At 47.2% G+C, this 23497-nt stretch overlaps 1 protein-coding gene across 1 annotated transcript; it reads right to left on the bottom strand.

Moving 5' to 3' along the window:
- Positions 1 to 401: 401 nt before the first annotated feature.
- On the bottom strand, positions 402 to 12094 carry LOC118913303 (long-wave-sensitive opsin 1). The gene is made up of 6 exons (XM_036887198.2): positions 11934 to 12094; positions 8198 to 8494; positions 6122 to 6290; positions 4819 to 4984; positions 3912 to 4151; positions 402 to 531 (listed from the first exon to the last, which is right to left on the bottom strand). Exons 1-6 carry the CDS (start codon positions 12043 to 12045, stop codon positions 421 to 423), a joined length of 1095 nt encoding a protein of 364 aa, XP_036743093.1. The 5' UTR covers positions 12046 to 12094; the 3' UTR covers positions 402 to 420.
- Positions 12095 to 23497: the final 11403 nt, after the last annotated feature.

The following is a 23497-nucleotide window of genomic DNA, read 5'->3' as shown; positions in this document are numbered from 1 at the left end:
AGGTGGCCCATCTGTCCTATGAGAGAGGCAAGGACCCACACAGGGGAGCTTTTGAGAAAAGGCCAGTGAGAAAGATGGGGATGAGAGAGGCAAAGGAGAGCGAATCCCCTCTGCTGTCTCCCAGACCATAGGAAAGAGATGGGTGCTGAAGCCGTTCCCCCGTGCTGCTCTACCCCATCATGCCCTCTCGAGACCCAGTGACCGAACACTCAGAGGCCCAGGCGCCCCCAAACTGCGGTGGCAGTCTCTGTGACTTTGTTGTTTTTTGGCAAAGAGAAACTACACTTATTTCACAGCGATGGAGAAGGGGCAGTGGTTGGGGTGGGTATGGGGTGGCCAAAGCCCTGGAGAGTGGGAGAGGGGATAGGGTCATGTTTTCCAGTCGGAGGCCGACCTTTTTTTGTCAGGGCTGGAAGAGACTCATGCAGGTGACACTGAAGAGACAGAAGAGGCCTCTGTTTTGGAGGTACTGGAGAATTCAGAGCTATCATCCACCTTCTTCCCAAAAAGCTGCAAGAGGCAGTTTCGAAACTGGCAGGACAGAAAATGTTATTCACCCGAGGGGGAAGGGCCAACGTGTTAGGCTAAAGGAATGCTTGGGGCATTCTGAGGAAGGTATTCATTAAGTGTCACCTTGGTGACCTAACACCTTCTCTTCTCCCAGTCAGAACTGTACAGGGAGAATAGAAGAAGGCTCAGGTTATTCCTTACACTTGGTCACCTGAGTCATCTAATGTCGCAGCTGACGGTGACTACTCTAGGTCAGTTGTGTCCCCCCAGAAGCTATGCTCAAGTCCTAAGCCCTGGAGCCAGTAATTGCAGATGGTATTGAGGTGTGCATTGCCTTGAAGTCATGCCGGGGGGGGCACCCTTCCCCAGCAACTGCTGTCCTCACACACACAGACACAGAGGAAAGAAGGCCATGTGAAGGTGAAGACAGAGATCAGGGTGACCCATCTACAAGCCAAGGAACACCAAGAATGGCTAGTACCCACCAGAAGCTGGGAGAGAGGCTGGAGCAGATTCTCCCTCCAAGCTTCCAGAAGGAACCAGCCCTGCCCACACCTGGATCTCAGCCTTCTGGCCTCCAGAACTAAGAGAGAATAGATTTTTGTTGTTTTAAGCCACCAACTTTGTAGTAGTTTGTTATGGCAGCCCAAGGACACTCAAACTGTGGCCAAAGATGGCGCCAGCCAAAGGGGCCCATGCACAGAGTGACCCATCTCCCAAATTTCCGGGAAAAGACTCAGAGGCACTTTGGCGAAAAGGAATGTGATAGTCATCTTGTTTCTATTCCAAAGATTTTGGGACTAGGCAGGGACTACATAGACAACAGTCCAGCTACCACCTTCTCTCTTCAGCCAAGAGAGACTTCCGGCACTAGAGGGCCATGCCCTTTGCTTCTAGGCCCTTAAAGAGATGGGGACTATATTCATTTCTCAAGTTATACCTCATAGCATGAATGAGCTAACAATAGTGCTTTGAGAATGCAGACCAGAGGCACCTCATATATTTTAGGCCTGTTCTTGACTATTTCCAGCTCCTTCTAACATCAAAACTCACAAAAAAATTGTTGAAATCAGTAACATAAGAAATGGGCTGACACCACTCACTCCAAAGGAAAGATCCACCAGTCAGAAAATAAGTAAGGACACAGAGGCACTGAACAACACTAGAACAGATGGACCCAACAGACATCTACAGAACTCTACACCGAAAAGCAGCAGGATACACATTCTTCTCAAGTGCACATGAAACATTTTCAAGAATAGATCTTATACTAGGCCACAAAAAGAGCCTCAGTAAATTCAAAAAGATTCAAATGGTACCAACCAGTTTCTCAGACCACAAAGGTATGCAACTAGAAGTAAATTACGCAAGGAAAATGAAAAAGCCCACAAACACATGGAGGCTTCACAACATGCTCCTAAACCAATGGATCAATGACCAAATAAAAACAGACATCAAGCAATATATGGAGACAAATGATGACAATAATTCAACACTGCAAAATCTGTGGGATGCAGCGAAGTCCGTACTAAGAGGGAAGTATATTGCAATACAGACCTACATCAGGAAAGAAGAACAATCCTATATGAACAGTCTAAACTCACAATTAATGAAACTAGAAAAAGAATAACAAATGAGGCCCACAGTCAGTAGACGGAGGGACATAAGAAAGATCAGAGCAGAAATAAATAAAATCGAGAATAAAACAATACAAAGAATCAATGACAGCAGGAGCTGGTTCTTTGAGAAAATAAACAAAATAGATAAACCCCTAGCCAGACTTATCAAGAAAAAAAGAGAGTCTACACGCATAAACAGAATCAGAAATGAGAAAGGAAAAACCACTACGGACACCACAGAAATACACAGAATTATGAGAGAACACTATGAAAAATTATATGCTAACAAATTGGATAAGCTAGAAGAAACAGACAACTTTCTAGAAAAATACAACCTTCCAAGGCTGACCCAGGAAGAAACAGAAAATCTGAAGAGACCAATTACCAGCAAAGAAATTGATTGGTAATCAGAAAACTACCTAAGAACAAAACCTGTGGACCAGATGGCTTCACCACTGAATTTTATCAAACATTTGGTGACGACCTAATACCCATCCTCCTTAAAGTTTTCCAAAATGTAGAAGAGGAGGGAATACTCCCAAACTCATTCTATGAGGCCAGCATCACTTTAATATCAAAACCAGGCAAAGACACTGCAAAAAAGAAAATTACAGGGCAATATCCCTGATGAACATAGATGCAAAAATACTCAATAAAATATTAGCAAACCAAATTCAAAAATACATCAAAAAGATCATCCATCATGATCAAGTAGGCTTTATTTCAGGGATGCAAGGATGGTACGACATTCGAAAATCCATCAACATCATCCATCACATCAACAAAAAGAAGGACAAAAACCACATGATCATCTCCATAGATGCTGAAAAAGCATTCGACAAAATTCAACACCCATTCGTGATAAAAACTTTCAACAAAAAGCCAAGACATGGCAAAACTCGGGTAAAGACTGTACTTGGCAAGATAGCTTAGGGTTCCTCAAACAAAAGCAGACTCAAAAAGAGACACGTGTGAAAGGGATCAGGGGTCTGGGATGGAAGCACACTCCAGGTACTGAAGTGTCAACAATGGCCTTCGGGGGAATCAGTTGTGCTACTGGCTCTACTTAAACATCACCAAAAGAATGTGTGCTTAATGGACTCAGCAGAGGGTCAGAGCCGGGCTGGAGGGGGCTGGGCCATGAGGCAACTGCAGAATGGAGGCACTGAGAAGAGCTGGTGGTCCCTGCGGGGGCAGTGTACCTGACCCACAGACTTCTCTGGCTGCTGTCAAGTCACATTCCAGCTCTGCCTTAAGGAAGTGGACTTTATGACGTCAAGGAAGTGTAAGGCAAATTGCGCTTGGGAGGTGATGAGCCTTGAGAGTACGTGTAGCCCACTAAGAGACTGAGGAGCTGTGGGCAGTTTGCTGCTGAGGCCCAGTAGGTCATCCCAGGATGGTCTCCAACTGGCAAGTCTTTGGACAGGACCACAACATGTCCCCCTGAACTAACCCATAGTCACAAAAGCCACAGGTCAGTGCAGCCAAGAAGGGCCTCTTTATGTCCTTGTTGCAGTGAGGGTTTGGAGATGGAAAGATGAAGGCTGAGAGAAGAATTGAGCACACGTGGGGCAAATGTAGGCCTGTTCAGAGCTCCAGGCTAGCCCTGAGGCCAACGGAAGGGAATTGGGTGGCAGCCAGCATAGGCTTGGTCATGTGCTGAGTCTTCTCTGGGCCTTGTTCCAGAGGTGATATCAAGCTCCCCTCTGACACAATTCCAGGAGGGAGCCATCACCTGGCTCTTCTGGGGTCTATTTCTACTTTGCCAACTGCATGACTTACCTGCCGGTTCATAAAGACATAGATAATGGGGTTGTAGATAGTGGCACTTTTGGCAAAGTAGGCTGGAAGGGCCGCCACCAGAGGGTGGAAAGCGTAGCCAGGATGGGCAGCGGCAAAGCAGGCGAAGAGGGTGTAGGGCCCCCAGCAGAGGCAGTATGCGAGGACCATCACCACCACCATGCGTGTCACCTCCCTCTCCGCCTTCTGGGTGGACTCGGATTCTTTCTGCTGCTTCGCCACCTGAGGGAGGTGGAGAGTTGTGCCCAGGGACAGGGAGCGGCAGAGGCCCTTGAGGCCCTCTGTCGGAGGGGACTCCATTGCTGTTGCTTGAGCAGTGAGCTGGGGAAGCGATGAGAGGCGGGCAGCCCGAGGATGGGGACTGGTGGGGACAAGGAGATGGGCCCACCTGCTCAGCCTGCCCCCTCCCCCAGACCAGACAGCAGCCTACTCCCACCTGAGCGAGTGCAGGACCCTGCGTGGGCTTTGAGGTAGCACACCGCTGGGCTTGACTAAGGTGGTCCTGAACTGGGGTCCCCCAAGCTCTTGACTTAGCTTGGCTCCTGGTAGGAGTTTGGGAAGGCACTAAGGAGAATGGCTATTCTTAGTGTTACCTGGTTCCTTCGCAGAGTGTCCCCTATGGTGCTCAGGTCTGAGGACTAGGTGGGAGAAGACATAGAGGCTGGCTACCCCCTGCTGTGGGCAGGGGCACAGCCCAGAGCTAGCATGGTCTGAGCTCTGGGCGGAAACCCGTGGGAGGCAGCTAACTGGTTGTGATCCTCCGTGAGCAGGCCAGGGGAGGAGGACGGGAGTATAATCGCGGGTTGAAGGCGGTGGGGTGAGGGAGCTTATGTCAAGCCCTCACGATTCTACCAGCCAGGGGCGAAGCCAGGAGGGCACCGGGGCTTACCGCTCGGATGGCCAGCCACACATGCAGGTAGCAGAGCACTATGACGCTGAGTGGCATGATGCAGCATGTGCTCATGAGGACAACCATGTAAGACTGCACCCCCGGGTATGAGCTGCCACTGAATACATCCGGGCCACAGGAAGTCTTCAGGCCATGGGGCCAGTACCTGGAGACAAGGGCCAACACCCTGTCTTGATGCAGGCGGGGCAACCCAGGACCCTCCAGCCTGGGCGTGCCACTGACTTGGGTGGGGTTGTTGGCTTTTTTTATTGAGGTGAAATTCACGTCCCATGAATTAACCATTTTTGAAGTGAGCAATTCAGTGGCATTTGGTACATTTCACACTTTTGTGCAACTGCCACCTCCACCTAGTTCTAAAACCTTTTCATTGCCCCCAAAGGAAACCCTTAGGTAAGATTTTGGGAAATCCTTGTCCATTTTCAAGTCCCCTGGCCCCCTCTTTTTTTTATTGTGGTAAAATACACATAACATAATTAGGAGGTTTGGTACAGTCCCAGTGTTGTACAACGATCACCACTATCTGGTTCCAGAACATTGTCATTCCCCTAATCTCATCCCCCTCTGACAAAGGGAGGGTGAGGTGCCCTCTTGTGTTCTAAGAACACATAAATTCCCAAATCATTTGTCTAGGGTTAACTAGGCAGCCACTGTAATAAAGGGACTTCTTCACAGGATGGCTGGGAGGATTAAATGAGACGGTCCACAGCAGCCTCTCCACCAAAGTTAGTATGTGGCACACATTTGCCTAGTTTGCCTATCCATACTCATTGTAGGCATGGTGGTAGAAGGTGGGCAGGAGACAAAAACAAGCTTTCAGAAGGTTGGTTTCCCAAAGTGATGGCAGCTCCCAGAAGAAAGAGCATCCTATCTGCAAACACCGTTAAGAGCTTACTCACGCGTGTGCAGGAGTGTGCAGTGGAAGGCAGAAATGCTGCATCCTTGTCCTGTCCCTCCCGCTCAAACGTCGGAGCCACTTACTCAAAATCTGGGTGTTTCCCCCAAAGAAGGGGCCTGGCCAGGACATGTGACCAAATGCCCAAGCGTACTTACAACTCAAGCAGCCTCCAACAGGGTGGGGAGCCTCAGAATGTGCAAGAAAGAGGCCTCAGGCACTGCACGCTCAGATCAGCCTCAGGGGGGTTAGGTCCGCTCTCGCTTTACTTCTGGGGCCACAGAGGCCAGGAGACAGGGTACAATTTGCCCCTATTTCACAGAGGGGATCATGAGCCTGCCCCTGCTCTGCCCTACATGAGCCACCTCCCTGGCATCCTGGTGTCCTTACCTGCTCCAGCCAAAGATGGGTGGGGCTGTCCACACAGCAGCCCAGGCCCAGGAAAAGGTGATGCCTGCGATGGCCAGCTTGGCATCAAACCTCACGTTGCCAAAGGGCTTGCAGACCACCAGCCACCTCTCCCAGGAAATGATGGCCAGAGACCAGAGACCCGTGATCCCTGAGGGAAAGAGCAGCAGACGAGGGCAGTGAACCTCCAGCATCACTTCTTCCACTTGGACCAGCCAACTGTTCTCCAGATGAAGAGGCGCCCCACCCACCGGTAAAACCTACTTGCCCCAAAGTGTTTTCAGGTCCAGGAGGCAGGGGGACTCTTGGTCAGTTTCTTCCTCTAACACTGCTGTCTCTGTCCCTTCCCCTCGGGCCTATACCACTTTGCTGCTCACCTTTATTGTACTGGGCCACAAGCCTTTTGTCTGGTGCCATCCACACAACTCCTGACAGCCACACACACACCAGCAGGACCACGCTGAGGTACCGTGGTCCCAGCCGCGAACAAGGAAACTAGATGTGTCCAGTGACCCGTGCCCTTCCCCCTAGTGCGCTCCTTTCTGTTCCCAGATTTCCCACCACCACACACCATGAGGCAGGTGGAGACAGCATCTCCCTCTCCTGCTTTGACCTGGAGGTCCCTGCTCAGAACTCAGGGCTCCATGAAGCGGGGTGTGAAAAATGACAGCTTTGCTTCCACCAGCTTCTAATGGACACTTGCCATTCTCTTCCATATCACTACAAGCATTGCCACTGGACACTGCAGTGCTTCTCAGGCCTGATCCACTTATCTGATACTTCAATAAAGAATGGTGTCATTAATACTTCCAAAAATACTTTTAATACTAATATTCTTAATGAAGGACTGTGTCACTAATTAAGGTTTGATACTTTGATAACTGTGTTTCAGTATTACCGGCTTTCTTTGTAATCCTAGGGATCTTAAGATGTGTGTTGGCAAGCATTCTTCTACAAAGGGGTCTACAGGCTTCCCTAGAGGGCCGGGGGGGTCCACTGCACCAAAACTGCTCAACACCTGGGCGGCTTAAGAACAGAGTGCAAGCAAACGCAGAGGGGACTGGGGTGCCCTGGCAAAACCAGGGACAGATGTGAGCCACTCAGCTGGTCTGACCACTGGGGCCCTGGGCTGCCTGTCTTCTGGGGTGGACACCCAGCTGCATCCCCACGGCCCTCTGTTCCCACGCGGGGCATCATCAGGCCTGCCTGTCCTCTTTTTCGTGGATCCTGGAGAAAGAAAACTGGCCTTCTGGCAACACTAGCCCTCCCTGGCCCTGTTGCTACAGCCTCCTCACCCCTCCTGCTGGTGTTCCCTTCACCCTCTTCCTCAGCGTCCTGGCCATATTCCACCCTTTTCCTGGGTGTCTCCCTCCAGTCTCCTCTACCCGACATGAAGTCCCCACTCCTGAGCATGTCATCCCAGGTCTGCTGCCTCTTGCCGTCTGCTGCTCAGCCATCCTCCGCTCACCCAGGCATTGGCTGCACCCAGCTCTCGGTTGCCTTGCCCCAGCCCCCTTCTCCTCCTTTGCCTCCTCCAGGACACAGTACTCTGAGAGGGCTGACGGTACCGTGTGGTCTCTACCTGAGACGCAGCTCCCAATCGGCACGTAGCCTGGCACATGGGTGCTTCTCAGCTTGAATGGAGCTAAGGCCACAGAGATATTAGTGATGGGGATACGGAAGGGATCTGGGATCTAGTTTCAATATCCCAAAAGCTCTCGTGGGAATTGTTTCTTCCCCTGGGAAAAGCTGACGCAGGTGAGCTGCCTGGCACGTGTCCACCACCTAGGGAGCTTCCTCGAGCCCTCCCCTCCCACACTGTCCCAGGGTGATCTCCATCTGGCTCCTCCCATGTCAGCTGCATGGCTCCAGACTAGCTACTCTTTGGGCAGGCACTCAGGGTCTGCTGGACTGCAAGCCCTTTACCTCCATGATGACCGCGGCCCACCTTCCCCTGCACATATGACTCCCTTCAAAGGTGTGCCCGGCTGTGTGAGTGTTCCCTTTATGCACAGCAGGCTGGGTCTTTCCCAGGCCTGGGGCCCCCAACTGGCTTACCACACAAAGAGACGGTGTAGCCCTCCACAACACACAGAGGGTGGCCTAGCACGAAGTAGCCATAGATCTGGTTCACAATACTGATGGTGCTGGCAATGAGGGTCTCTGCCAGATCAGCGACAGCCAAGTTCACCAGGATCCAGTTCAGAGGGTGGCGCAGCTTCTTGAATCTCATGGTGGCCACCACAACAAGACCGTTAGTGAGGACAGAAGCAATGGTCACAAAGACCATCCAGGCGCTGGTGAGGTGGTACACCCATCGGGGAGCGATGTGGTAATTGGGGCCTTCAAAAGGGCCTGGAGGCAGGAGGTAGAGAGTGGGCAGAGGAGCCGGGCACCAGCATCACCCCACCACCTCACAGCCTCCCCTCAGCCCTCCTGCCCTTCTTCCTACTGCCCGCGCCTTTGTGACCAGCTCTTTCCCCCTAGCTTTGCCCGTCTGCACACAACCTTCCCTCCATCCTGTCTCTCAGGCCAGGGGCCCGAGCTTCTCATCCTCAATGCCAGGGGTCACTTCTGCATCTGGCTCAGTACCCCCAGCCCCTCTGAGCCCCCTGTGCTGCTCCCCATGTGTCTTCCTATTGTCAGGTCTTCACCCCCCATCTCCCCTGCACCTGGGTTCTTTTCCCTTCCATACCGTAAAGCCTGGCCTAGATGCCCTTGCTTTCCAGAAGCCTTCCCAGATTCTCTAGCTGAGAGTTAACTAACTCGGGCCTCATGCACTTCTAGGGTGCTCTAGCACATATTGGAGTTGCCTGTGTCCTCACCAGAGACGGTGTCTCATTCATCTCACATGTGTTGTGGGTTAAATTTTGTTTCCCTGAAAATATATACTGGAGCCATAGCCCCTGGGACCGCAGAATGTGACCTTATCTGGAAGACAGAGTCTGTACAAAGTGAGCAAATTATCATGAAGTCATTATGCTGGGCCCTGATCCAATGGGACTGGTGTCCTAAATGTGAAGACAGAAGCACAGACTGGAGTAATGTGCCTGCAAGCCAAGGAATGCCAAGCACTGGCCTGGACTCTCCTTCACAGCTCCCAGAAGGTTCCAGACCCACCCAGGTTAGTTTGAGAATAGAGCTGGAACTGGGAGGTGTTTGAACGAAACACTCTAGCTTTCAGACAAGTGCAAGGGGCTGGAACCATTTCGAAATGAGCTAGCAGCTGGAGCATCCTTCCCAGACAACCCACAGAGTCCAAACTGGGCAGGGCAGGGGCAAGAGGGACAGGGCAGGAACAAGGGCCATGCACAGTGGGGGAGGACAGGAGTGCTCCAGATGTAGGAGGCCACAGAGAAGGGGCTTTGAGCAGTGCAACCAGAGCAGGGGTCCTGGCCTGGCCTCTCTCTGGAAAGTTCTGGGACCCGTTTTGTGAAGAAATGAGCCCGAGAAGGGTATTACAATCAACTCCCAGGTGAAGGTATTTTAAAAAATACAGGGAAGGAGGGAATCAGGTATGGAGGCAGGTAGAGAAGCAAGATTTCTTCAGCTGTACCTTGTTTTCTAAATTTTAATTCAACACCTTTTAAATATTTTATTGTATAGTTCTACAAAACAACATTAAATTTTATAAAGCAGTCCCTAAAAATCAGATAATAAAACATATGGACCTAAACACATATCCACTTGGTATAATCCACTTGGTATAATCAGATAGAGAGGGGCTAGTCGACTTGAAAAGATGCTAGTTTGACTATGTGAACCTAGTGGCACATACGCGAAGGATAAAAAGACCTATCTATGTGTTACACTTTGGCTAGTCATGTTGTTGGGGGTAGTGTTGGTGTCAGCAGAGGCCACTGTAAGTGTGTATAAGATAAACCAACTGAATAAGTTATAATCTAATTCTAATTCCACCCAAAGTGCTTCAGAACAGGATTCTTAATAGAAGAGAAAGGAGACACAGAGTTCAGACCTAGTTGGCTCCACTGGGGAATCAAGGCATTATTTTGAAATGGGAGAAAGACTGAAGGATTTCCCCTGCCTCCCCTGTACACAACGAAGTCCAGGGACACTCCACAGTAGATGGCGGCATGCTTCTCTTTATTGAGGTAGTCCAGCTAATAATAGATGAAGACAGGGAGAGGTAGAATATCACCAGTTTGTATCCCCAGTAGTTTAATGGGTTCACACATAGAGCTTCAGCTCCTGCCAACACCCCAGAGAAAGGGACACCCTCCAAATGGAGCGGTCTTGCCAAACACCTGGCAAATCCAACCAGCCTACCAGAGGACTTTCGGACCGACTGCCAGAAACAGAATGAACGACGTGGGAGGGGCATGGAAGCCCCATGGGGAAGCCATCAGCAAAGTCTGAAGTAGGTGAGGCCAGCGACAAACAACGCTTTTTCTTCAATTGAAAGAGGATGAAAAGACACAGCAATCAATCCGAACATGTGGACCCTATTTGAGCCCTGATTCAAGCAAGATGAAAAAGTGTGACTTTTTTTAAACACTGATGAGGAGATTCAATGATATCAAGGCAGTGTTACCTTTCAGGGGTGATAATGGCATTGTGGTTATGTTTTTTAGAGTCCTTTCTTCTTAGAAGTGCACACGGAAGATTTACAGAGAAAATAATGTGATATCTGGGATCTGCTTCCAGAAATCAGAAAGTGGGTTAAGTGGAGGGGATTGCAGATGAAATAAGACAAGTGATAGATACCCAGAGGTTCATTATACTCTTCCCTCTACTTTGGCAGATATTTGAATTTTTGAAAAAAGAAAAAACAATTACAGAAAGGAATTTCAGGCATCCAGTGAAGGCCCATGGGCCTCCAGAGAGAGCACAGGTGCATCTCCATGAAGGACACAGTGGAATGCAGTCAAGTGGGGGTGAACTTGAGGGTTCTCATCCAGTTTGGCCCAGAACCCTGTTGCTGGTCACGGCCCTGGCTGTCAAGGAGCTGCTGTGGCTTCTGGAAAACATAGCACCTGAGACATTCTTGAAGGAGCCGATGGGCTTTGGTTTGGAGGAGGGACCTAGACAGGGGGCTGGGACTGGGGGTCGCTAGTGCTCTCTGCTCCTAGCAGAGCTTACATGCAAAGCTTTTTGACTGGGCTCCTCCTCCCAGGGCAGAACTCAGGCTGCCTGCACGGTTTTCAGCTTTCTGTTGGCCCTAAGCCCTTTTTCCTGGGACATGTGGCAGCAGAAAGGCTGCCCTGGGATCTGAGCAAGGCTCTCCCCCCAGGCTGCAGGGCCTGGGTGCACCGTGGCCATGTGGACATCTATTTCCTCTTAGGATCCTAAGGTTCTAGGAGTCACTCACCCTCCTCCAGGGTATGCTCCCAGCCTCCCTCTACTGGCGTTGGCCTCCTTTTGGCTTTGGAAGATGCAAAGGTCAGTCAGACCCAGCTCCTTCCTGAGGAAGCTCAGGGCAGCACAGCCAGATAGATGCAGCAGAATTGAGTGGGATGGGTGCCCACTAGCAGTGTGGGCCACAAGGACAGAATTAATGAACTTGCCTGGGACAGGGAATCTCAAAGGGTCTGGGAAGCCGATGTGGTTTGATAATGCATATTTGATATGATAGTGGCCTTTTACATTCAGAGAGGGACCCCCCGGCACACAGTGGAGAAAACTACCTTGGCTACTGAGGATGTACAGAAGAGAGGCTCTCTCAGGTGGTGGTGGTGGGGGGTGTTGGCCAGCAGCCCCCTGTGTGGCTACTCAGGCCTGGTGTCTCTGGGGGGGGCCACTCCAGCCAAGGTGACCCGGTCACCTGTTTGCTCACCTCTGGTGGTGTTGCTGTTGGTGTAGGTGAAGATGCTTGCCTGGGTGCTGTCTTCAAAGTTGGCCTGCGGCTGTCCACCTGTGAGTCCTTGGGGGCCCCACTGGTGGGCCATGGCTCCAGAAAGCCCTGTACTTGATGCCTGCCAGTCTTGGTGCTGCCGGGGGTCATGGCCCTTTATACCAGTCATGGGATCAGCGCAGTCCTCCTCACCTTAAAAGCTCTGAAAGCCTTCACCATCTGATCTCTTAATTGGGCCTGGGCCTTAGAACTCATCCTCCCCCACCCCTTGCCTTCTAGCCAGGCAAGCCCTCAAGGACAGCTCAGAGGGACGTTCTAGGCATTAAACTCGGAGCCTGCAGCTCACCCAGGTAGCTGCATGAGCTGCCGCGCTCAAGCTTACATATCCTCTGTTCTCTTCTACTCTGTATGTTGCAGTGAGTGGGAGGAAGCAGCCCAAACGCCAGATCTGCCTTTCCCATCTGGTTCTCCCCACAGCCCTGGGAGGTGTGGGACCAGGAGGCTTTGCAGGACTCAGGCCTGGAACTGGAGCTTCTTTGGGGGCCAGGCCACCTCAGTGGGCCCAAATGGATGCAACTTGTGCCAGTGTGGGGGCCTCTGCCCTGGGGTGTGGAGGACGGGCCTGGGGAGGCTCCACCATTCATCTTGCTTTCGCTCCACCTCCACATTGCTCTTCATGAGCTTCAGCTGCCTGGGTCACCACGGTGCCCATCCAGGTCCTCCCACAGCACCTACAGGAGCCATAAGCACTCAGGCCCTACCTGCCCAAGTCTCCCTCCACTGAGTTCTTCCCTTTCCTTGGACTGCCCCTGACTACAGCCTCCCTCTCAACTTGCCTTCCGAAGCAAACCTTTGATCGAGGGTCCCAGACGATCACCCCCGCTGTCCGTGTTCGCCCATTACAGTCTGGCTGCTGCAGCTCTGTGCTTGGCAGGGCACCAATTACCTGTTTATTGCCCAATCCCACAGCCTTATCTGTTTCCAACCAAGGGACCCTGTCCCCCTGCACAGGGCCCCCTTCAGGAGCACATCCTCTCTTGTGGCTCCTTCCAGCTCCCCTCTATCAACCCCCAAATCAGCTGCCTTCAAGCACTCCCTTTGGGTCGGTCTTAAGCTTAGTAAAGCCAAGACGTGGGCTTGTGGCCTCACTTCCCTGTTCTCAGTGCCCTGAGTCCTCAACACTCCACTCTAAGGCCGCTTCTGCAGCTGGAGGGGAAGCCTCGGCTGCTGAGCTGAGGGCTGGAGCAGTGTGGAGTCCCCAGCTTGGCCGCTCTTAGCAGGAGTGGCTCCTAGCTTCGCTCAGTGCCTGCCATGGGCCAGGTGCAGGGCTCTGGCCTCTGCCTGGAATCAAAGCCACAATCTTGCCAGGGCCCATCAGCAGCGTGGAAAGCGATATTCACTGCCCAAGGGCACCTCGAAAGCTGTGTTTTCCTAACTGCGAGAGAAAGGGCACCCAGTGCTCTCCCTCACCCCCCAGTTGTCTACCCAGGAGAACTGAAAACGTGCCCACACAGAGACTTGTACAGGGACGCTCATAGTAACACCATTCACACAAGGTCAAGAGGTAGAAACCATCCACAAGTGGGTCAACACATGAATGAAGAAAGAAAATGTAGCCCATTATTCAGCCCTATCAAGGAGTGCAGTCTGACACATACATAACATGAATGAACCTTGGGAACGTTACACTGACAGAAAAAGGAACACATACCATATGATTCCATTGCTGTGAAATGCCCAGAACAGGCAGATACAGAGACAGAAAACCGATCAGTGGGTACCAGGGCCTGCAGTAGAGGGAATGGGGAGTGACTGATAACGGGGATGGGAAGTCCTCTGGGGTGCGGAAACTATTCTAAAATTAGATTGTGATGATGCAGCACTGTGGATAATGGTTTGACAACTCAAAAATTCAAAAATAGCATGGCTGTATGATCCAGCAATTCCAGTTCTGGGTAGACACCCAAAAGGATGGAAAGCAGGGCTCCAAGCATGAACACAGTTCATCACGCCACACTGTGAGGCCAGATCCCTAGAACTCAACCCTCAGGTTGTTGTGACTTCAAAGTCCATTCTTTTCCCTCCTCCTGAGTCCCGGTGAGCTTTCTCTGCTTGCCTTCCCACCAGGGCGAAGAAATCAGAGCATCTGAGATCACCTGCCCAACCCAGTCCTTTCCAAGCCCTGGATATGGGACTGCCTCGTCCTCCCACCATCACCAACCAGCTGGGTGGCCTTGCCTGAGCGAGCCCTTCCTCTCAGCCCAGTTTCCCCTTCTCTATAAAGGGAAAGAACCAATCCAGCCTGGCCACTCTCCCACACAAGGCTGCCATGGGTGTCCAGGGCCATCGTGCTGTTTGGAAGCCCTTTCTGAGCGTGAAATGCAGTCTCAGTGGAGGTTTGGCAGAGGAGGCGTGGGACATCTGGGAGAAGCCTCCAGCAAGAGCCCAGCATTACACTAATGACTGAGCTCAGTCATGGGTCTGCCCCAAGACTCTGGGGAAGGGGAGAGGGTGTAGCCTGCGTTGGGGGAGGTGGGGGTGGCTGTGAGTCCTAGACTGTCTCGGTCTCTGCAGAGTGGGGTGCTAATTGATGATTAGGGCTAACAGAAGATCAAGTCCCATTTTAGCCAAAAGAAGATTACTGCCCTGGAAAGTCACCTGGCACCTGGGCACACACGTGTGCTCCCCGAGGCCCAGTGACAGCTTGCCCAGTGCTCTGCAAAGGGTGAATGAAAGGGGAGGCACTGAAGAGGGACATGAAGAATGAGTGGAGGGGTGAGAATGTGGGTGAAGAGGAGCAGGAGAAATAGAAGGGGCAGGACTAAGGTCTGTGGGCTCATCCTTCTCCACCCTCAGCCAATGGTTGGCAGACCACCTTGCCAGGCCCTCCACTCTACCCTGGGTCTCCTTCCCTTGTGACCAGCCAGAGCTACCTGGCCAGGCTGGAGAAGGAGATGCCATACTTGTCTCTAATCTGACTACTCCTAAGGGACTTGGCACAGGGGTGCTCATTAGAAGCCCTGGGAGCTGTCACCCTGATTCAACTCTCTGCTCTGCTCAGCAGGCCGCAGGTTTTGTCATTAACAGCCAGTGGCTGCTACTGCTACAGGGCAAGGGACCATTTGGCCTTTTTAACTTTTTTGTTGTTATAAAATATACATAATATCACATTCACCATCGATTCCATTTTTAATGTCCAGTCCAGTGGCGTCGCGTGCATTCCCACTGCTGTGCAGCACCCCCACCTGCACTGCAGAACCCCTTTCAGCTCCTCAAGCTGAGACCGTCCGTGTTAGACACCAACTCCCGCCCCCTCCCGCAGGCCCCGGCCCCCACCACCGGACTTCTCTCTGAGCTGACTGCTCTGTGTACCTCGTAGAAGTGGAATCAGACAGTATTTGTTTGTGTCTGGCTTATTTCTCTTAGCATAATGTCCTCAATGTTCACCCATTGCTTTTGACTCTGTATTTGAAATAAATTAACATACATCACATTTTAATCTTTATGTGGTCAAATATGACTCCACTTCTTTTTCTTTGGTATCATTAATATACAATCACGTGAGCAATGTTGTGGTTACTAGATTCCCCCCATTATCAAGTCCCCCACCACATACCCCATTACAGTCTCTGTCCATCAGTGTAGTAAGATGCTGTGCAGTCACTACTTGTCTTCTCTGTGCCATACTGCCTTCCCCGTGGTCCCCACTATGTTATGTGTGCTAATTGTAATGCCCCTTTTTCCCCCTTATCCCTCCCTTCCCACCCACCCTCCCCAGTCCCTTTCCCTTTGGTAACTGTCAGTCCATTCTTGGGTTCTGTGAGTCTGTTGCTGTTTTGTTCCTTCAGATTTTGCTTTGTTCTTATACTCCACAGATGAGTGAAATCATTTGGTACTTGTCTTTCTCCACCTGGCTTATTTCACTGAGCATAACACCCTGTAGCTCCATCCATGTCGTTGCAAATGGTAGGATTTGTTTTCTTCTTATGGCTGAATGATATTCCATTGTGTATATGTACCACCTCTTCTTTATCCATTCATCTACTGATGGACACTTAGGGTGCTTCCATTTCTTGGCTATTGTAAATAGTGCTGCAAAAAACATAGGGGTGCATCTGTCTTTTTGAATCTGGGTTCCTGCATTCTTTGGGTAAATTCCTAGGAGTGGAGTTCCTGGGTCAAATGGTATTTCTATTTTGAGTTTTTTGAGGAACCTCCATACTGCTTTCCACAATGGTTGAACTAGCTTACATTCCCACCAGCAGTGTAGGAGGGTTCCCCTTTCTCCACATCCTCACCAGCATTTGTTGTTCTTTGTCTTTTGGATGTTGGTCATCCTAACTGGTGTGAGGTGATATCTCACTAAGGTTTGAATAATGCCTATAATCTTAACCTTCAAAAGGTTGATTCCTTTAAAATCAACGTGGAACATAGTCTTACTACCTGGCCCTGGTTGGCTAGCTCACTGCACACTGGGAAATACATGGCTGTTAACTCTATATAGAGAGCTAACAGGATTTCCTGGTGGCTTAGGCAGAAGCAGCTGGAGAAAGGGAGGAGTGAAGGCCAACTCCAGGGTTTGGGGCCTGAGCAACTAAAAGGATGGAATTGACTTCAGTGGAGCAGTCAGGGCCTTGGATGGTGGGGGCTTGGCTTGTGGAGGGAAGTTGTGAGCACACAGGCATCAATGACCAACGTGTGTCAGGTCCCTTCCCTGTCTCTGACCCGCAGATGAGGGAAGAGACGCAATTGTTCGTCGAAGATCTTAAGGACCAGCCAGGGGACTCAAGGCATGACAGTGCAAGAGTGGTGCCGAGAAGGCATCTCTCATATTTAATGATGAAATGGTTGTTAACAACAATATTGGGGTTTCCATGCACAATCATTAATTAAGTCCAACTCTCAAGAGTTTCACCTTCTGAAGGATAACGAACAAATCCTCATGGTGAACAAACACAGAAACTCTTTCTGTCTTGGCTGCTGTTTCTGTCTTGACTACGAATCATGAACTACAAACAAACCATCAAGGCAAAAGTGCTTATACATATGATTTTTATACTTTATATATAAATTCCATATGACTTCCCACATTTCCCCCCTTTTTTTATTAAAGAACTTTGAAATAATGATTGTTGTAACTCAAGCAAAAGATCCATTTTTAATTTTTTAAGTATCAACTTGGCTGGACAAAAGCAGCAGAGAATGCCTCATATAAATGGGGGGACGAGGTTCTAAGCCTCACCTCAGTTGGCCCCCACCTCCTCACCTTTTGATCCTTTATGACTGTGCCTGTCTTAGGTTGTTCCTCCCATGAGGAATCTTACCCGTCTCTGGCTAAGCAGCCATCTCCTGGGGCCACAGGGAGAGAACGTGTGGAAAAAGGAGGCATTAGGAGTAGACTGATGTTTGTTTTCATACTCTCACTCTTATGTCCAGCCTTAATCGTAGAAATCACAAAATACAAAGATTTAGTGTACGGACTTTCATGAGAAACAATGCAAACAAAGGACAATCATTTCTTAGACATCACTTCCAGGAAAGTAGCATAAGCATGCATCGGTTTCAACAAACTGGTGACTATATGACGCATCCAGGCTATCAAGACTGGAAGGCAAATACACAAAAGAAACAGGCCTACAATTACTGGCCATCTCCAGTGAAACCAAGAAAACCACTTAGGTAAATCAGGCATTTGAGAAAACTTATCAATAATATGATGAATATTGTCTATTTGATTGTGAATAGTTTGAGAAAAGTCAGACAGATGAAAACAACACATGCCTGGGAACTGTTCACATCCCCTGTGTTCTTTTAACAGTAGATAGTCTATAGTAGTACGATCTTGAAGTACTGCAACTCGTACTTCTCCCAGTTCTTGGCTGAGTTCAGATAATACAGAAGCAGTCAGATTTGTTGTTTTACTGTATGCACAGGCCATCTTGGATATTTCGTTCTGCATTCCTACGACGAGTCCTGGAACTGGCAAGATGAATGCAGCAGCGACAGCTACAGCAACAGGATCCAACAACTTCAAGTTGTCGTCACAATCAGGTGGCAGGGCTCGAGAAACCTGTCTGTGCTTATATCCAGGATGGTCTGTAAGAGCAGGAAGAATTCGCCCCACTCCACAAACGCCTTAATAATGTGAAGAAAAGGCTTGATATGTTTTGTTATTGCATAAAAATACCCAGCCATTTGGAAGTCTATATCCAAAAGGCCATTTTACGTGAATGGTAGAATTGCAGTAGAAAGGAATATGAGTGCAATTAATACATATACATTCAGAAACTATAGTAGTACTGACAGGTAAGTTCAATTGAACTTCACGAGTAAGAACTTTAGGAGAATGAGTGATGTTTATTCCTGAAATATTAGTGAAAACAGAAAAGGGGAGTCCTATACCTATCAAATTCTTCTTTAATAATCCACTAATAGAGGAATCTACTGCTACACAAAAAGATGACTTGTTCAGTCCTCGACTTGCAAGTTGTAGCCACATATTAGGTGAAGAAAATTCCCTCTCTGGAGAGAGTGATATGTCTAAGTAGACATAACTACTTTTATATAATATATCCGGAGATCCTTTTTGATTTTTCTCACAAGAATAATTGCCAACATCATTTCTGGTCAAAACTGTTTTATAAATGTCATAGCAAGTATTATCTCTTTTAGACTGATCAGTTGCATTATTCCATCCAAGCTTTCCTCCATACTTTTGTCTATATATCTCTTCACCATCTTTTTTCCACACTATAGGACCTACAGGAGTTGAACAGGTGGATACACACCGAAGGACTACTCCTCGGCCTAAATATGGAGGACTGCTCACACTAGCTCTAATAGTGCAAACTTGTACAGTGTGTGTATGTATGAATGTTATCACCATAAATAGAAGTAGAAACTTCACTATCCGGAAGCTTCATTCCAGCAATGAAGTTTATTGGTGGCCATCCTCTGGAGCAGCTCTTTCTGAGGATGTTGATATTGGGAGTTCTTCTTCATATCGTATCTGAATTCTTTTTCTGGGCAGCCAAATCAAGCATTAATCCTCTGTAATGACACAAACAAACCCTTTGCCCCACACTTTGATATGACCTGTATACCACTGTGAAGAACCTATTGGAGATCACCATACAGGAACTGCTGTTGTTTCAGGAAAAGAAATATTGTCAGAAAAATGTATTTCCATAGCTGATCGTCCATCACCTTTGAAAAGATCAAGGTTAAGAACATGTAAAGCATGCATTAAGCGTTGATTTGCTGTTGATTTTATCATATCCGGGAGTAATCCCCGTTTTTGTTTTAACAAATAATGCTTAAGAGTAAGATGACGACGTTCAATTAGAGCTTGACCTGTAGAATTGTAAGGAATGCCTGTTTTGTGATTAATATTATACAGCTGAAAAAATTCCTTTAGTGTAGAAGAGAGGTAAACTGGAGCATTGTCAGTTTTTATGTTGGCAGGAATGCCTAGTGTTGCAAATGCTTGTAAAAGATGAGTGATAACATGATGAGATCGTTCTCCTGGTAAAGCTGTTGCCCATGAAGCGGAAGAATAAGTATCAATGGAAACATGAACATGCTTAAGAGTTCCGAATTCAGGAACAATAGTAACATCCATTTGCCACAGGGCGTTAGGACGCGTTCCCCTGGGAACAGTTCCTGCTTGCAAATTAGGAGAATTAATTTGAGAACAGGTTGGACAAGAATTCAAGATATTGCGAGCTTCAGATGCAGAAAGAGAAAAACGCTTCTGTAAGGTGAAAGAAGGAGCATGAGTCAGGTCATGATATCATTGAGCTGGTGAGTAAGTAACTAAAGAAACAAGCTTGTCTACTTTATCATTACAGTATGATAAAGGACCTGGTAAATTAGAATGTGATCATATATGAGTGATGAAAAAGGATGTAGATGTTGATGGATACATGCCTGTAATTGAGAAAATAAAGTGTTAATAGGAGATTGTACGGTGCCCAATGTTGCAGTTTCTAATAGAGGAACAGAAACGGCAGCATAAGCAGAGTCAGTGACAATATTGACAGGACCTGGAAAATCTTGCAAAGCTTGCAATACAGCATATAACTCATTTTGTTGTGCAGAAGTAAAAGATGTTTGAAAAGTTTTTGACAAACCAGAACAAGTTATATAGGCTGCTTTAAAAGATTTTGTACTATCTGTAAAACAGGTAACAGTATTTAATAATGGATTAGGAGAAGTGTTTTGAGGAAGGATCCATTAATGGCGCTGAAAAAATGAAAATAACTTAGTCTTAGGGTAGTGACAGTCAATATTTCCTAAATAATCTGAAAGTGAAATTTGCCAATGAGTATTTTCTTGAAATACTTGCATAATATTTTGTTTAGATAAGGGAAGAATAATAGAGTGAGGGTCTTGACCAATCGTCTGTCTTAGTCTCTGTTGTCCTTTAAGAATAATGGAAGCCACTTTGTCAATGTAAGGTTGTAAGGAGGGTTTAGTTTGATACTGCAGAAATATCCATTCTAACCAACCATCACATTGACAGAGCAATCCTGTAGGAGAATGAGGAGTAAAGTAGATTAATAAAAGTAAGGGTTTGTGTAAGTCAATTTTTGATAATTGAGCCTTTTGAATGTGTTGTTCTATCCACTTGAGTTCTTCCTCAGCTTTTGAGGCTAAGTCTCTAGGACTATTAAGATCTGAGGGTCCTTTTAAAATATTAAAAAGATGTCATTTATAAGTAGGAATTCCTAATAATGGTCGGATCCAATTAATATCTCCTAAGAGCTTTTGAAAATCATTTAAAGTTTTAAGATGATCTCTCCTAATTTGTATTTTATGAGGAATTATTGAATTTTCTTGAATTTTATTTCCCAAATAATTCATTGGGTATTGTATTTCTATTTTATCTGGTGCTATTTGTAATCCCCATTGTTTTAACTCAGTTTCAGTCTCATTGAGAATATTGGTAAGAGATAAATGCCTAGGTAGGGCTATGAGAATATCATCCATATAATGAGTGATATAAGCTGAAGACCATTTTTCATGTATAGGCTGAAGAGCTCTATGCACATAATTTTGACAAATTGTAGGGCTATTTAACATTCCTTGAGGAAGTACTTTCCATTGGAGTCTTTCTGAAGGTGCCTGCAAATTTTAAAAAGGGACAGTAAAAGCAAACTTTTCCCTGTCCATTATAGCTAAAGGAATTGTAAAAAAAAAAACAATCTTTAAGATCAATTATAGCCATGTTACAGTCTTTTGGAACCATAGTTGGAGAAGGGAGGCCTTGTTGCAAAGGTCCCATAGGTTTAAGAACTGCATTAATTTGTCTTAAATCTTGTAAAAGTCTCCAATTTCCTGATTTCTTTTTTATAACAAATACAGGAGAATTCCATGGGCTTATGGAAAATTCTAACCTATCTAGCTGAAGTTGTTCTTGAACTAATGTGTGTAGGGCTGCCAATTTTTCTTTATTGAGGGGCCATTGATCCACCCAAACAGGCGTCTGAGTGGTCCACTGTAATGGTATAGAAGCTGGCAGCCGTTTATCAATGACCCCTAAGAAAAAGACTGAACTGATGAAGGCTCATTAAAAGACAATGTAGTATGCCATTGTTGCATTAAATCTCGTCCACAGAGATTAATTGCTACATCAACAATTAAAGGTTTTAACAAAGCTAATTGCTTTTCAGGACCGAGACAATGCAAGGTAGCTGAACTTTGCCATACTTGAGAAGCTGTACCAATACCTGAAACTTGAATATGCTTCTCTTGTTTGGGCCAATTTTTTGGCCAATATTTAAGAGCAATTACAGATACATCAGCTCCTGTATCCAACAATCCTGTAAAAGACTTGCCTTGAATACTGATCTTGCATTGAGGTCTATCAGATGTAATTTTTGTATTAAGCCATATTTGTTTATTTGTACTTCCAAATCCACCTTGTCCTCTCTCATAAGGTGTTGTTGAAGGTGGGAGATAGGGAAGTAAAAGTAATTGAGCAATTCTTTCTCCTTGAGGTATATATAATTCCTTATCAGATGACACCATTATTTTAATCTCACCCATATAATCTGGATCAATAACTCCAGGTCTTACTATTAATCCTTTTAGAGTCCAGCTACTATGGCCTAAAAGTAATCCTACAGAATTGGCTGGTAAAGGACCAAAAATTCCTGTACTAAGTAATTGAACTTCTTGTGATGGCTGTAAATATACAGATTGAGAAGAGGCAAGATTACAGCAGCACTTCCTTTAGTTGCAGCTTGTAAATCATGCCATGTTCTTTTACTTGGAGAGGATGCCTCTGTATTATTTTCTAGGGCCTCAGAGGCTGGCCAGATTGGAAGTTTAAAGGCTGAGATTCATTGATAGGATTATCATCTTTATCAAATTTTGAACGACATTCATTAGACCAATGTCTCCCTTTTTTACATTTTGGGCAAACAGACGGCAGTTTATTTTTAAAATTTGACTCTTTTGTTCTCTTCTGCAATCGGCAGTCTTTTTTCATATGCCCTTGTCTGCCACAACCAAAACACTTTAAATTTCCTGCATTTCTCCTTGACTTTCCCTTCATAGCAGTTGCTGGTAAATTAGCTTGATATGTAGGAGAACCTGTATCAGCACAGGCTTTGATATAATCTTCCATCCTCCCTCCTGTGGCTTTTAAAGGTCTGAGAACTCTCTGACACTCTGTATTTGCATTATCATAGGCTAGAATCTGTAACAACAGATCTCTCAGCTCTGGATGTGCTACTGTTTTTCTCAAATTATCTTGCAATCTCATAACAAAGTCAACATAGGACTCATTAAGCCCTTGTTTAAGTTTACTAAATGGCAAGACAGGCTTTCCAGCTGCTTGTATTTTCTCCCAGGCTTTTAAGCAACACAAACGTACTTGTGTTACTGCTATGTCTTCATATCTAACTTGTCTCTCTATCTGCAGCCAGTCTCCTTGTCCTGCTAGTTGTTCAGCAGTTATAAGAACTGGAGGATTGGCATGCTGATTTCTCAAAGCTTGTGCTTTTGCTTCCTCATATCACCAGGTTTTAAATTGTAAAAACTCCGAAGAGTCCAGACAAGTATGAGCCAACAAATCCCAATCATGAGGAATCATCCTTTCCTGTTCTGCCAACCCCCTCATGAGACCCACAACGTATGGAGAATTAGTACCATATGAAGAAATAGCCTGTTTAAAATCTTTTAATATCTTGTAAGGAATAGGTGTATAAAGTGCTTTAACTCCTCCTTGTGGAAAATCAGGATCCTCACCTGGCCCAAAAGGAGTTAAACTAACTGGTGCTATTAAGGGTGTCAGATAAGCATCTATATCTCCCTCCCTCTGGGCTTTATGTATTCCTGCCGCAAAGGCAGATGTAGCAGGAACAGAGACTGGGGATTTTTTACGATGAGAGGAACGAACAGAACTCTAATCATCGGTCTCTGAAGAAGAGGAAGAGGAGGATGAAGAGGAGTTAGGTAGATGTGGGGATGGAGATCGCGTACTTGATTCTTCCACATCATCTGACAGTTCACTCTCGCACTCTTGTGTATATGACTTA

The sequence above is a fragment of the Manis pentadactyla genome, chromosome X (assembly GCF_030020395.1).
Source record: "Manis pentadactyla isolate mManPen7 chromosome X, mManPen7.hap1, whole genome shotgun sequence".
Taxonomy (NCBI): Eukaryota; Metazoa; Chordata; class Mammalia; order Pholidota; family Manidae; genus Manis; species Manis pentadactyla.
Note: the sequence above shows the minus strand (reverse complement) of the source record. Positions and strands in the feature narration are given on the sequence as shown.

Bases quoted from the DNA above. Each gene is read 5' to 3' on its own strand.
- LOC118913303 (XM_036887198.2), bottom strand. From the start codon at position 12,045: ATGGCCCACCAGTGGGGCCCCCAAGGACTCACAGGTGGACAGCCGCAG. The intron at 4,152-4,818 runs GTAAGCCCCGGT...CACCTCCCTCAG, and splicing joins TGTGGCTGGCCATCCGAGCG to GTGGCGAAGCAGCAGAAAGA. The intron at 532-3,911 runs GTAAGTCATGCA...CTGTCCTGCCAG, and splicing joins ATGTCTTTATGAACCGGCAG to TTTCGAAACTGCCTCTTGCA.